At 37.6% G+C, this 14,838-nt stretch overlaps 1 protein-coding gene across 4 annotated transcripts in view; it reads right to left on the bottom strand.

Moving 5' to 3' along the window:
* Positions 1–14,838, bottom strand: part of IGSF11 (immunoglobulin superfamily member 11) — a 136,310-nt gene that overhangs the window by 14,215 nt on the left and 107,257 nt on the right. For 3 of the 4 annotated variants that reach the window (XM_044251438.1, XM_044251436.1, XM_044251435.1), the window contains exons 2-4: positions 10,911–11,074; positions 9,292–9,499; positions 6,314–6,469 (exon numbers count right to left, since the gene is read on the bottom strand). In XM_044251438.1, coding sequence (XP_044107373.1) covers positions 6,314–6,469; positions 9,292–9,499; positions 10,911–11,074 — 528 coding nt within the window. The remainder of the gene's footprint in view (positions 1–6,313; positions 6,470–9,291; positions 9,500–10,910; positions 11,075–14,838) is intronic. The other variant, XM_044251437.1, reaches the window with a different exon arrangement.

The raw sequence follows: 14,838 nt of genomic DNA on the forward strand, positions 1-14,838 counted from the left end.
CAATTTTGACGTTCAAGTCTTACTATTTAAGAAATACATTTCCTAAGGCTACATTTGCCATAGGTAGTGATTCCTCTGATGGACCTGAGTCTGGAAAGGGCTTACCATTCTACATGCCACTAAAAACATTCATGATTCATAGGAATAAGTAGCCTAAGAGGAGTTTAGAAGAAGTTGGGCCCAACCCTCAAGGATGACCTTGAGGAGTTCAAGACCTCAGTGGAACAAGGAAATGCAGATGTGGTAGAAATAGTAAGAGAACTAGAATTAGAAATGGAGCCTGTAGAGGTGACTGAATTGGGGCAATCTCATGATAGAATGCTTAAAGGAGCAGCTGCTTCCTATGGATCAGCAAAGAAAATGATTTCTTGAGATAGAATCTACTCCTGGTGAGGATGCTGTGAAGACTGTTGAAAAAATGACAAAGGATTCAGAATATGACATAAACTTACATGATAAAACAGTGGCAGGGTTTGAGAGGACCGATTCCAATTTTGAAGGAAGTTCTACTGAGGGAAAATCCTATCAAAGAGCACCCCATGTTACAGAGACATTCATGAAAGGAAGAGTCAATCAATGTGGCTAACTTCACTGCTGTCTTATTGTGAGCAATGGCCAGTCACACTAACCTGCAACAACCATTGAGAGAGAGCCAAGACCTTCCACAAGGCAAAATGACTGTAACTCACGGAAAGCACAGATGATGGTTGGTATGTTTTAGAAATAAAGTACTTTGAAATTAAGGTAAATACACTGTTTTTTCAGACCTGATGCTATTGCACCCTTGACAGACTACTGTATAGTGCAAACATAACTTTTACAGGCACTGGGAAACCAGAGAATTCACTTGACTTGCTTTACTATGATATTTGCTTCATTATGGTGGTCTGCACCTACACCCACAGAATCCGTCAGGTGCCTGTAATCTCCATCCGAGCACCTGTAACTGGACATCTGATTCCAGGATTCAATTCCTGATTCAATATTCTGATTCCAGGATTCAATTCCTTTAGTCAAGATGCCACAAAAACAACCTGAGGGGTTTGAAGTGGCGGGGGGGTGGGAGGTTGGGGTACCAGGTGGTGGGTATTATAGAGGGCACAGCTTGCATGGAGCACTGGGTGTGGTGAAAAATAATGAATAATGTTTTTCTGAAAATAAATAAATTGAAAAAAAATAAAAAATAAAAGTTAAGACACTAACACCAAGGCAAAGGATTTGTCTATTTTGTTGAAATTCATTAAACTGGAAATTTGTTCAACTAGAGGTTTTACTTACAGACTCATTTAAATGTAGGTCCACCCAATAATTTCTTCTCCCCTTTCCCCAATTAACATTCAACACTTAAAGCTGCTTAAAGCTTGCCATCAGCATTATTCCGGTAGGCTTGTCAGTGTTAAAACTGTTTGTTTCTGACAGCTTTTTAAAGACCAATTTTAGGTAGTTCTTACTTTCCCTTACTCTCCTCTGCCTCACTTGCTCCACTCCAAACACACGGGCCTCTTTGCTGTTCATCCCAAACACCAGGCACATTCCGGCCTCAGGGCCTTCAGATGGCTGTTCCTTCCGCCTGGTATACTCTCCACCTCCCATATTCACAAAGTTCATTTGTCAACATGCTTACATCATTTTCAGAGTATCATCCTCTTGGTGAGATTTACCCTACGCACTTTATTCAACACTGTAGCAACTCATGCCCCAATGATTCCATTTTATCTTCCTCCATATTTTTCCCCACAGAAGGCATCACATGGTAACAAACTGCAGTCTACTGATTTGTTATATTCAATCTCCACCCACTAGAAAGTAAGTTCTATCAAGGAAAGAAGCATTTCTGTTCTGTTCTCCACTGTATCTCCAGTAGCTAGAATAGTGTCTGGAACCTAGTAGGTGCCTAACATATATTTGTTGAATGAATCAAAGAAAAACAGAGTTAACATCAGTATACAAAAGGATAAAATCAAAAGCTTGAATTAACAAGATTGATCCAAAAAATAAAGATGAAAAAGCATAAACAAAATTAATAATGAAAAAGGAAATATAATAGAGTTTTAAAATGTGCAAGAAAATAATACGAAGGATAATAAAAAACATAAGTATTAAGTGCTTATTCGTGCCAGATGCTGTTCTAAAAGTTTTACAAGTGTTTTCATTTAATCTTTATTCCACACCTGTGAGGCAATTACTGTTATTGTGTCCATTTTACATGTAAGAAAACTAAGGTACAAGGTCACATAACGAGTCACTCCTGGAGCCAGGATTCTAAATCGCGTCCTCTGACTCCAGAACCTGCACTCTTAAATACATTCTCCTGACTTCATAGAATATATGAACAACTTGATGCTATTATGTATAAACTCATATGAAAAAAAAAGATGTTTTCTATAAAAATAGAGAAGAGGGGTGCCTGGGTGGCTCAGGTGGTTGTGTTCAGCTCAGGTCATGATCTCAGGGTCCTGGGATTGAGCCCCAGAAAGTGTTCCCTGCTCAGTGTAGGCTTTGTTTCTTCCTTTCCCTCTGCCCAGCACCACCCTGACCCCAGTCTTGCACGCACCCCTTTTTTCTCTCTCTAATAAATAAATAAATAAAATCTTTAAAAAAAGAAAGAAAGAAAAATAGAGAAGATACAGAAAATCTAAGTAAACTTATATCACTAGAAAAATAGTCAGGAGTCAAAAATCTACCAACAAAGCATAATAGCAAGGTAAAGCTTTTATAGGCAAATTTACAAAATCATCAAATAACCTCCATCTTATTCATACTATTTCAGAGTATAGAAAAAGAAGGACAAGTACCTAACTCATTTTATAATACCCTTATGTAATCTGATACTAAAACTGAATGAGGGCAATGGAAAACAGAAAAAAAAAATCACAGACCATTCTCACTTAAGATCACAAATGTAAAGATTCTATTAAAATGTTAGCATACCAAATGGGGCAGAGTTTATTAAAAAGTAATCACAATCATATAGACTTTATTCCAGAAATGCATGGATATTTGACATTAGAAAATATATTAATGTCATTCACTCATTAGCATTTTGGGCCAGATAATTCTTTTTTATCTTTTTAAAATTTTTATTTATTTGAGAGAAAGAGAATGAGTTGGGGGGGTGGGAAGCAGAGAGAGAGGGATAAGCAGACTCTGTGCTGAGTGCTCAGCCTGAAATAGGATTCGATCTCACAACCCATGAGATCATGACCTGAGCTGAAATCAAGAGTTGGATCTCAACTAACTGAGTCACTCAGGTGCCCCGCAGGCCATATAATTCTTTATTGTGGGGGTATCCCTAGCCCCTACCCACTAGCTACTGGTAGAACCCTTTTATGTCAGCTATGATAATAAAAAATGTCTCCAAATATTGCCAAATGAAATTGTCCCAGTTGAGAACCACTGAGGCAGGGGCTGGTGAACTGTGACACAGGTCCAGACACTTAAAGAAATCTGGGCCAGTTGTGCAGACCTTAGAAGCACCGGCCAAACGGTACTTCATATTTCCTAAGAATGAAGACATTCTTTATATATCACAGTACAAGTTCCAAAGTGAATGAATCGAATGTCAATACAATACTATTATCCATTCTACAGTTTATACTCAGATTCCAACAACTGTACCAGTAATGTCCTTTATGGCTCTTTCTTCCCCTATCCAGTTTCTAATCCAGAATTCTGCATTCTATTTTCTTAACCCCTGAGTCTCTCTAAATCTGGAATAGTTTTGCCTTCATCTCTGTTTGATGTTTCTTCATCACCGGATACAGATTTTGTGTTTGCAACAAGAATACCACAGAAATGATGTTGTGTCCTCCTCAAAGCATACATAAAAAAGCTCTCAGTTTGTAACAGTATTGGTAATGTTCACTTTGATCACTCAGTTACATGGTATCACCCAGGTCTCTCCACTATAAAGTTATCTTTAAAATTAATAAGAAATACGTAGGGGCACACTTCAGTACTATGTAAATATTTTGTTCCTCATCAAACTTTTGCCCACTATTTTGACATCAACGGTAATTTTCAAACTCTACTATTTCTTCTGCAGTGGGGAAGGAACATTCCTTCTCTCCCATTTATTTATGCATATTAGCAAGGATTGGGGATTTTTATTTTATTCAACAGATTATGTATTGATTTTAATTTTCAAATTGTCCCAGATTTGTCCAGAAGGAGCTCCTTCATGCTAGGCCCTACACACAAGGACAATTCTAAATCCCTAAATATCATGTCCCTGTCACTAATCTGACTTCTAGAGTGCCCTTCCCTGGTGTCAAAATATTTTTTTCTCAGAGAATACATCTTGAATTTAAATTAAACAAAGTTGGGGTGCCTGGATGGCTCAGTGGGTTAAAACCACTGCCTTCGGCTCAGGCCATGATCCCAGGGTCCTGGGATCGAGTCCCGCATCGGGCTCTCTGCTCTGCGGGGAGCCTGCTTCCTCCTCTCTCTTTGCCTGCCTCTCTGCCTACTTGTGATCTCTGTCAAATAAATAAATAAAATCTTTAAAACTAAATAAATTAATTAATTAAACAACTGCAAACATATTAGTAAAGTGCTTTTAAAGTCTAAGTTATTTTGGGATTATAAACTATTTTGAGATCTATTTTACTATTATCAGTACCAAGAGATAAATTTAAATAAAAAATCTGATTCACTTAATGTGCATTATTATGATAAATGAAGTTATTCAAAGTAATTCTGGTAATTAATCCAGAGTTTGAATTACAAAAGCCAACATTTTCTTCTTTAGCATTCAAGCTCACTTTCATAACTAAAGTACTAAAAATATTTAAGTTGCTAAGAAGATACCAAAAAACTTGACTGACACATATATTCAGAGACAAAGAGGTATGATAGGCTCCTTCTACACTGTATTTCTCAACTTACATACAAACCACCATTTTCAAGCATTCATTTGCAATTCCAAACTCAGCCCAATATTTCACAGAAATGTTTTTAATATAAATCATAGAATCTTAGTGCCGATACAAAGAACCTTGGAAATGATTATCTAATCCCTTTATTTAAAAAAGGCAACAGAGGCCCAGAGAGGTGAACGGTCACTGAAATAGATAACTGGAAAAATCTGGAATTTAAATATGGTTTTCAGGATTTCAACACAAGAGCTAGATTAAACATGCCACTTACATGTAAATAGTGAGATTAACAAGTTAGTTCACAAAAAAAAACTATTTACCCCACAGCGCAGCTGAAACATTTAGCAATTTAGCAATCCATGGGGAACAATGATACTGCAGTAATCATTATCAGAGTAAGCCAGAAGATGAGTATCCCCCATCACTGAGAAGTTTTTTTTTTTTAAATAATTAATTTAGGGCTGAGTAAATTAAAAAATGATGGAAAGGCCCATTAATATTTCTGAGATTCTTGTAGAAAACTTACAGGCTCTTACAGGGCTGATGGCCCTGGTTCTTTCACATGCTACCTTTACCACATGACTTAGGACTTTGTGTTTTGATGACAGCCATAGACTATCTATACAATTCAAAGCTTCTCAGGCATAATTCAGTTTGTTTGGGGCCCCTTCATTAACTGTCAACTCTTTAACTTAGGATGTGTATACTGCCCTGAGAACGCTACAAGAAACATACCCCGTATCACAGACGATGCAACACTCAAGGCCACCAAATTTTATTTTCTTGAAATAGAAGATTTTGTATATAATTCTATAATTTTCCCCTCATTCTATTTGGTCAGCTTTCCTCAAATCTTCTAGAGTGTTTCCTTTATTATCCAATTTAAATCACTGGATTTACATGTAGGAAATAATCGATAACACTCATGTCTCCTCCATCTTTACCTGTTTGGTGTGATCAACTCCTGGTTCTCCCATGATCTGAGGCCTTTTCCTGTTCTCTTTCCCATCTTCTTCCTCTAATTAGACTTGAGGCTGAAAACAGGATGATTGACCCCCTCATGATCATGCTGATGCTTCTCACACTAAAACAGGCAACTGTGCCTCAAGGAGGAAGTGGCTTCTCAGTTATCAACTTCAAGGGGTATCTCATAGTTAACAATATAAAGAAGCTACCATTTAGCCATTTTAAGTCTTCACTGTAATAGAATGGAATTTCCATGTATAGTTACCACTGGATGAGATATATAAAGGCAGCACACAAGAAAGAAAATGTTTTATTCTCTTTAAAGTTGGAAACGCAAAATGATTCAGGTAGTTTTTTCAGCAGACAGTGTGTTATTTTTCAAAATCTATTAAAGTTAATTACTTCATGAGTCTTAGAATTTGAATTTTGCATGGTAACTGATTAAATGGGTAAAGCAACACTGTACATACCCTGAGTGGCGGTTGGAGGTAGTTTGAGGGTATTGTCTAATTTCTCCCAAAGGTAAGTTGGCCGAGGGATGCCTTCCTCTGAGCTACAGAGCAGGATGACATCGCTGCCGATATCCTGGGATCCTTGGATTTGGCAGTGTGGGGCAGAAGGGGGAACTACAATAGGAAGAATAAGGAATAAAGTATGCATTTACTACTGTAAGCCAACTGATGATATAGGAGACATCAACATTCAGTGCACTGGAACCCCAGATGACAATGTTTGTAGGACACACACCAGAAGACTATCTTGTGAGTGAAGCCTGTGGTTAGTCCTAGGTACTATTCAGGGGCTTGGGTACAGGTGCGGGGCCCACAGCTTCAGCTGGCAGGGGGCCACCGTGTAAAAGAGGCTTCACACCTTCATTATATTTCCAAGGAATCTTATGGTCTTGGTTTCACTCTCCTTCCTCTAAAGAAGAATGTTGAAGATCCTTGGTGCCCACAGACCGCCTTTAGAGATGTGAGTGAGAGCACACATGCCGGCAGCAGCGGGATTCCCAGTAGCTCAAGGCTGGAAACAGCCTGAGTGTCCATGGATGGATGAATGGATAAACAAAACGTGGTACATACCTACTACGAAATATTATTCAGCTCTGAATAGGAAGGGAATTCTGACACATGCTACGGTCATGGATGAACCTGGAGAATATTGCGCTAAGTGAAATAAGGCAGTCATAAAAAGAAAATGATTCTACTTCTACGAGGCACCTAGAGTAGTCAAATCCATAGAAACAGAAAATAGAAAAACGGTTACCCACAGCTGGTAGGAGAATGAAACACTGTTTAATGAGCACAGAGTTTAGGTTTTGCAAGATGCAAAGAGTGCTCAGATGGGCCTCCCCACAACATGAACATGAAACACCATGGAACTATAGACTTGAAAACTGGCCAAGATGGCAAATTTCACGGTATGTGTCTTTTACCACAATCAAAAAATATTTTTAATTACTCAAGAAGCCACTTTTAGAAAAGATATTTCAAGAAAGAGCAACCACTGGCCCTGGCAGCTACTCTCCCCACAGGGCTCTTTGTTAATTTACTAACAAAAACCAGACAGGTCTAAATTCTCCTTTATGCAGGGGAAGTCAGAGGAAAGTTCAAGTATGTCTACTACTTGGTCGTAATGCAGTGGACATTTTAAGGCAGATAAGGACATGAAGGACACAAAATTAAAAATTACCCAAAAAGAGCACTAAAGGAAAAAATGTGGTGCTTTGCAGTAAGAATGCAAACAAATAAAAATATACACTAAGCCCATGCCTGGAGTCTCATACTGGGGTACCTAGGAATTAAAGTTGAAATCCAAGTGATGATGTACTTAAAATGCTAATGCCTATTCAATAAATTGTGTTCAACCTTTTAAAAAATGAATGTAAGAATACACAAAAGATAAGTGCAGTAGACAGAGGAACCAGGAAAGACAGCGGGTGGGGGAGAGAGAACAACAAGAGGGTATAAGGTAGGAAAAGTAAACAATCTCAGAGAATCCTAGCTGCTGTGATGTGGTAAACCAATGTCCTTCATTACTACCTTTGACATTGCCACCATGTGACTATAAAGGAAACCCAAAACAATTCTCTGGAGGTAGCATTAACTGTAAGATAAATTAAGGTTTTTTTTCTTCCTTTAAAAATTGAAAAAATAAACTTAGATAATGTGGGAAGACAGTTATCTAGCTTAGAGGTATAAACATCAGAAAAACACTGAAATTCTATTAGTACTCTGTATTTAGTACTCAAGCATTTTTAAATCTCCATATTTCATAAAAATTTCTGTATAATTAAAAATTCTATTTAATATAAATATAAAATATATAAAAATATGTATTATATAAAAATACTTTATATATATATAAATATATATAAAATATAAAAGCAATATAATTAAAACTCTACAATTTTAAACAGATTACTGTATTTCTAGGATAGAAATCTCCAACCTGGTCCTTAGCTTTCTTATTTCATTTGAAGGCTAGGAAAACAAGACATCAAGGCTATAACATATTGTCACCCACAGAGGGAAAATGGCAAAAAGCCCCATTACTGATATTCTCAAGTAACTCAACAACAGGAGGGAAAAGGAAGGGCAAGAATTTGCCAAGGAATAAGGGAGTAGATTCTGAGACATGGCTAGGATGGAGAAGAATCACGAGCATCAGCCCAAAAGAACTGAACTGAGCTGCTTCTCCCACAAGCATGCATTTAGGAAGCAGGGTTTTACTTCAGAGGCAGCAGAAGTGAGAAATACAACATGTTTAGAACGGACTTAATTTAGTATGAGATAGTCTAACTCTATGGTAAAATGGGAGAAGCACTCATTTGAAACAAGACATCTACATTTTAATCTAAGCTTTATTGTACATTATCTACGCCACCTCGAAAAGGCCCTAGATCTGTATGGTCTCAGTATTAAGACCAAATTGATCATATAACTTACCATTCTCTGACTTTTGAGAGTAAAAGGAGGTATTACTGAAATTATACCAGGACATGAGATATAAGCTGAGAACTGTGGGGAGTCTACTCAGTGTTATGTAGACATGAAGTAATTGTTTTCTCACATGAGCTGAAACTTCTGCTTTGTACTCAAAATAAATGATTCTTGATTTAAGTGGCTCTAAATGGTAAGTGCTATCATTTAGTCCTAATGTAGCACAAGTGAGAGGCCACTCGTGATGGTATTTTACACCACCTTTCTCCACCTTCACAGCAAATCATTTAAGAAGCTTCAGAGAACCACCAGAAGGAGAAAGGGATGGGAAGATCATGTGTAAAAAAACAGAGAGAAGCAGAGTCCAGACAGGGCAGACAGGAGAGGAGACAGGAAAAGGACACGAGCAGAGAGAAAGTGTAGAAGGATGGGCAGAAATAAATATTCTCAAGAAGAGAGACATACCGTAAACAAAGCCAAGGTGCCTGGCACATCCTGTCACTCACCTAAAACTGTGAGACCGGTGACCCCAATGTTTCTGCCCCCTCTATCTGGAAGGTTGTTGACCAAACACTGGTAGGTGCCTGTATCTGAGAGCTGAGTGTTATTAATGAAGATAGAGACGTTGGTGGCTGGCATGGTGCCTGTAAATCCTACCCTACCATGGAACCGGGGGGCACCATCAAACATCTGTCCACCCTGATACAGGATGACCTGAAAAAAGAAAGCAAAACAAATAAACAGGACACTACAACCCCTTCTAGACACATGGGACATAACAGTAACGATCTGCTAGACAACAGACTGCACCAAACCTTGGAAAACTTTATTTCTCATCTTAACTGTTGTCACCCACTTTTTACTGTAGCACCAATGCATAGGTATATTCTGGGATTCTAAATTCTCATATCTCAAGTTGGAATAACACTGTTTCCTGGTCGAACTCATCACAATATAGAAAATAACGTGAATGCAATCTTACTATCAGCCCATAAATATTTTTATTCCGATAATTCCAGAATAAAAAGTTTAAAAAACCAGTACTGCTGTTCTCATGCTTACTAGGTGACAGAATGACAGGTCATAGTTACAGTCTGAACATAAAGGAATATCCTAAAAGGAAGAAGAGTCGCAGGCCTGGTGATTGCTCTTCTTTCATCAATTCCTATTATCAAAGTTAATTATTCATGAGACAGGACTCAGAATGATGTGACAAAAAGCCCTGTGGGCTGAGAATGAGAAACTTGGTTCTATTTCAGCTCCAGCCGTAAATGTTTGGGTAACTACAGACAAGTCTTTCTTTGCCTCCTAAAGTGAAAAGGTTGAATAAAATGATCTTAAAGACTCAGTCTAATTATACTAAGTTCCATGGTTTGAAGAAACAAAAAAAGCTTCTATTAAATATGCATATTTGAATTCATATCAGAAAATTTACCTTATCAGATATTTTTAGGCAGCAATAAGCTTACTACTGAAGCAGAAAAGCTTCATAACAGTAATAAATTATCTTTGGGAATAAAGGTATAATCATGATTACTAATCATTAATTTTCTGAACATCATTTTCTGCAATGGTTAATACAAATTATGGATCTTTTACCTGTAAGTGGGTAGCAGCTTCTATTTTCATGTACCCTAATTTATTTGAGACTCTTTGAGGCTGGCTAGTATGCCTGGCTGTGTTTATTTTAAAACACTTGTGAAATAAACCAAATAAATCAAGTACTACTATCTAATTTTACTTCCTTAACATTATCACTGTCTCTCAAACATACTCTCATGCACCTGTGTCAGTGTCAGTCCCTTCCTGTCAAAGTATACTTTGCTTTTTCTGTCTTGGTATTTCCTATCAGCAATGCCTTTTGAAAAAATTCCATGTTCCTACATAAAATCCTCAGAGGAGTCCCTTGACATCTGTTAAAAAACAAAACAAAACAGTCTCTTAAAAAAGAGGATAGCCTCTTCTGATAGTTGACTAATAACACAGAAGTAGGATTTAAAACAGCACAGGCTCACTGAAAGTACTACCTTATTCTAGAAATCAGATATGTACTCGGATGCTTTTTGACCCATGTCTTCTGAAAAGATGAATAGCTGAGAGGTAGCATGGAATGGAACAGAAGTACCTGCTCAGGTTGGTTCGCATTGGAGAGAGGAATGACCATCCAAATGACATTGAGGTTAATAAGGGCAGCGCTGGTAGTGAAGGTACAGGGCAGGACTGCCGTCTGGCCCCGGGCCACCTGGATACTCCCAGGACTCTCGGAGACTTCCAGGGAAGCTGCGACACCTGCAGAGGAAAGAAGAAAGGTTATGTTCTCACACTTTGCCAACAGACCAAACCGCTTGAGAAAAGTTTGGTGTGTTACACTATTCGGAACATAAGCAGACTAACATGACAGTCTTACTGAACAACTACTGACCAATCACCGATTCAAAATAATAAAAACTGTTCACCCCTTTATCTCTAAGAAACCACAAATGAAAAATTTCAGCAGCTATTTACTTTATTTCATAAGAAAGTAAGTAGCTGATCTTTGGCCAGATTCAAATACAAGATGGGAAAAGAAGACTGATAGGGTTTGAGCAAAACTAGCAATGCTGAGGAGGGATGAGAAACCGATTATTTTTTTAAGAGCATCATTATAATAGCGCACTTGAAATTAAATGTTTACACATAAATCTAACAAATTCTATGTAAGATTTATATAATAAAAATCATAAAATGCTAATGAAAGGAATCAAATAAGACCAAAAAATGAACAGATATGCAATGTTCATGGATTAACAAATTCCATTCTGTCTAAACTGATCTATAGAGTCAGAGCAATCCCATCTAAAATCCCAGCAGCTACTTTTTGTAGCTATTGAAGAACAAATTCGAAAACATATGGAAAGGCAAAGAACTAGAATAGCCAAAATAATATTGAAAAATCAGAAAAAATTTGGAGAATTCACACTATCTGATTTCAAAACTTGCTACAGAGCTATAGTCATCAAGACAGTGTGGAGCTAGGATTAAGGATAGATCACCAGGAAAATGCCACAGGATCAATCCTGTGTTCTGAAGTAAACCGTTATATTTTTAGTAAAATGCTTTTCAACAAAGGTATAAGACAATCAAATGGGGGGAAGTAGTCTTCAATAAATGGTATTAGAACAATTCAATACTAATATGCAACAAAATAACTCAGACCCTTACCTCAGTCATATACAAAAATCAACTCAAAATGTTATCACAGACCTAAAGGTAACAGCTAAAGCCATAAAACTTCTAGAAATAACCAAGGGAGAAAATCTTTGTGACTTTGGTTTAGTCAAAGAAGTCTCAGATAAGTCACCAGGACCATAAATCATGAAAGACAACAATTAAAAACCTGGATTTCATTAAAATTTTAAAAACTTCTGTGCTTCAAAAGATTTAATTAAGAAAATAAAAAGCCAGGGTACAGGCTGGGAAAAGGTATAATTCACACATCTGATAAAGGACTCAAATACAGAAAATACAGAGAACTATTACAGCTCAATAATGAAAAGACAACCCAATATTAAAATGAGTAAAATATTGGAGTAAACGTTTCAAAAAAGCAATAAGTACATGGAAAGATGCTCAACAGTATTACTCACATTAGGAAACTGCATATTAAACCACAATAAGATGTCGTTACACAGCACTGGAAAGGCTGTCATCAAGACAAAACCAAGTTGTTACAAGGAGGTAGAGTAACTAGAATCCTCATTTTCTGCTGGTGAGACTGTAACATAACAACCCAGAAATTTCACCCCTAGGGATCTACCAAGTACAGTGAAAATACATGTCACACTAAGATAATTAACATTCATGGTAGCATTACTGAACAGAAACAATACAAATATCCATCAACTGTTTAGTGGACAAACAAAGTGAGGTATACCCATACAATGAAACATCACTTGGGGGAAAAGAAAACCATAAGCTACTGATACAACATGAATGAGTTTCTCAAAACTGTTTTGCTAAATGTTAAGAAGCCAGATGCAAAAGACTATATACTGTATGACTCTATTTACATGAAATGTCCAGTAAAAGCACATCTAGAAAGACAGGAAGCAAATCAGTGGTTGCTGGGGGCTAGAGAGGAGGGGTGAGGGACTGATGCAAATATGTTGCATGGAACTTTTCTAGGGTGATGGAAAACTTCCAAAACTGGATTGTTAGATAGCTGTACAACTCTATAAATTTCCAAAAAATAACTGAATTTTAAATGTGTGAATTTTGTGGAATGTAGATTATGCCTCAATAACACTGTTAAAATTCAAAAAAGAAAATAGTGATCTACCAGAGCCAAATGAAACCAACCGCTATCTCTTCTAAAAAGAATGCCTGTGCCCCTGGGACTACAGAACAGTATGGGACTAACAGGAGATTAAAATAGGTCAGGGATATCCAACAGAGAAGCTACTCTAATCATGAAAAATACATTAAGCCCATGGTGGTATCTCAAACTGTTTTACTTTGAAGTGATATTATCTTAATTCTCCAAAAAAAGTAACACAATAACATACAGGTATAATTACAATTAGTTAAAAAAAATAAATCTACATAACACCTTCTTTCTATAGAACCTCATGTTCTTCACATATAGTCTGGTGATTTCTCAGGAGTTAAATTTACAGGATAAAACATTTCATAAAATAAGCCATCTGTGATAGGATATAAAGCAGTTGATAACATCAGGAAAATTCCCTAAGGAAAATAATATTAGGTAAAGTCTCTAAGTTTCCAAAAGGAAAACTAAAAGAACCTCAAGCATTAAGAGGCAGACAGGGGAGGTTTATCATGGAAGGGGCAAGGAACCAGGGAATAAGGCATCTTAAAGGGTAGAAGAGGGTTAGGGGAGTCTGTCTGTTACTATGGTTAAATAAATGCCCCTGGAGATGTTTTTAAGAATAAGTATAGAAGCCAAACTGGCAATCTTCTCCAGCTAATACTCTACGAAGTGAAGGGAATATGTCCCCTTTAAACCAGACAGGATATTGTGTACCCTCAATTCACTAATTTCAAGCTCAATGCATGCAATCTTTCATACAAACTTTAAAGAGAAAAAAATGGCTAATATAAACTGAGAATGAAAGAGAAAGATGCTGATGGGAAAACTACCAAAATGAGACAGGAGTAAGCAAGGGAAGAGTAATTTCCTAGGCCAGGGTGGGAGCTGAGGGGAGGGGAGCAGGTCTGCCGGCTAAGAGCAGTCCCGGGGGGTGAAAGAAGCTAGCCAACACTGACTTCATCTACTTCACGTTTCACAGAAGATTAACTCTGAAATCTCAAGTACTGAGAAGGGTATAGAAGAAAGAGTCAAGATGAGAGAAATGTACAGGGCTAACTGCGCCCACCACGTCACCCAGAGGGTATGATAAGGGCAGTACCAGATGCCTACAGCTGATGACAGCTAGTGCTGCAACCACAGCTACTAGCACACAGACGCCACGCCCCACGGTAAGCACTACTTACAAACATACGAGCATGACGCACACACTCATTCAGTCCACGCCCCAATTCCTTTCCTTAGTAACCTCCTACTCATCCTTCCAATCAGCTCAAGGGTTACTTTTCACAAAAGAGCCTTTCCTGGCCCACCAGCCTAGCTCAGGGTCTCATAAGGCAATGTTCCTTCCATTCTGAGCACCATCCAAACTTGCAACCATACTTTCCTTGGTTTTTATATTCATTTCATTTCATTATTTAACATATCTTTACCAGTATACTGTAAGGTCTACTGAGAACTCCATTACTTTTTTAACTAATATTATGTTCAGTTAACAAGCATATAGTACATCATTAGTTTCAAATGTAGTGTTCAATGATTCATTAGTTGTGTATAACATATTATGCCTAGTGCTCATCACAACACGTGCCCTCCTTAGTACCCATCACCTGGTTAACCCATCCCCCCGCCCCATCCCTCTGTAACCCTCCGTTTGTTTCCTGGAATCCAGAGTCTCTCATGCTTTGTCTCCCTCTCTGATTTCTTCCTGTTCAGTATTCCCTCCCTTCCCTGTGGTCCTCCACAC

Source organism: Neovison vison, chromosome 6 (assembly GCF_020171115.1).
Source record: "Neovison vison isolate M4711 chromosome 6, ASM_NN_V1, whole genome shotgun sequence".
Classification (NCBI taxonomy): Eukaryota; Metazoa; Chordata; class Mammalia; order Carnivora; family Mustelidae; genus Neogale; species Neogale vison.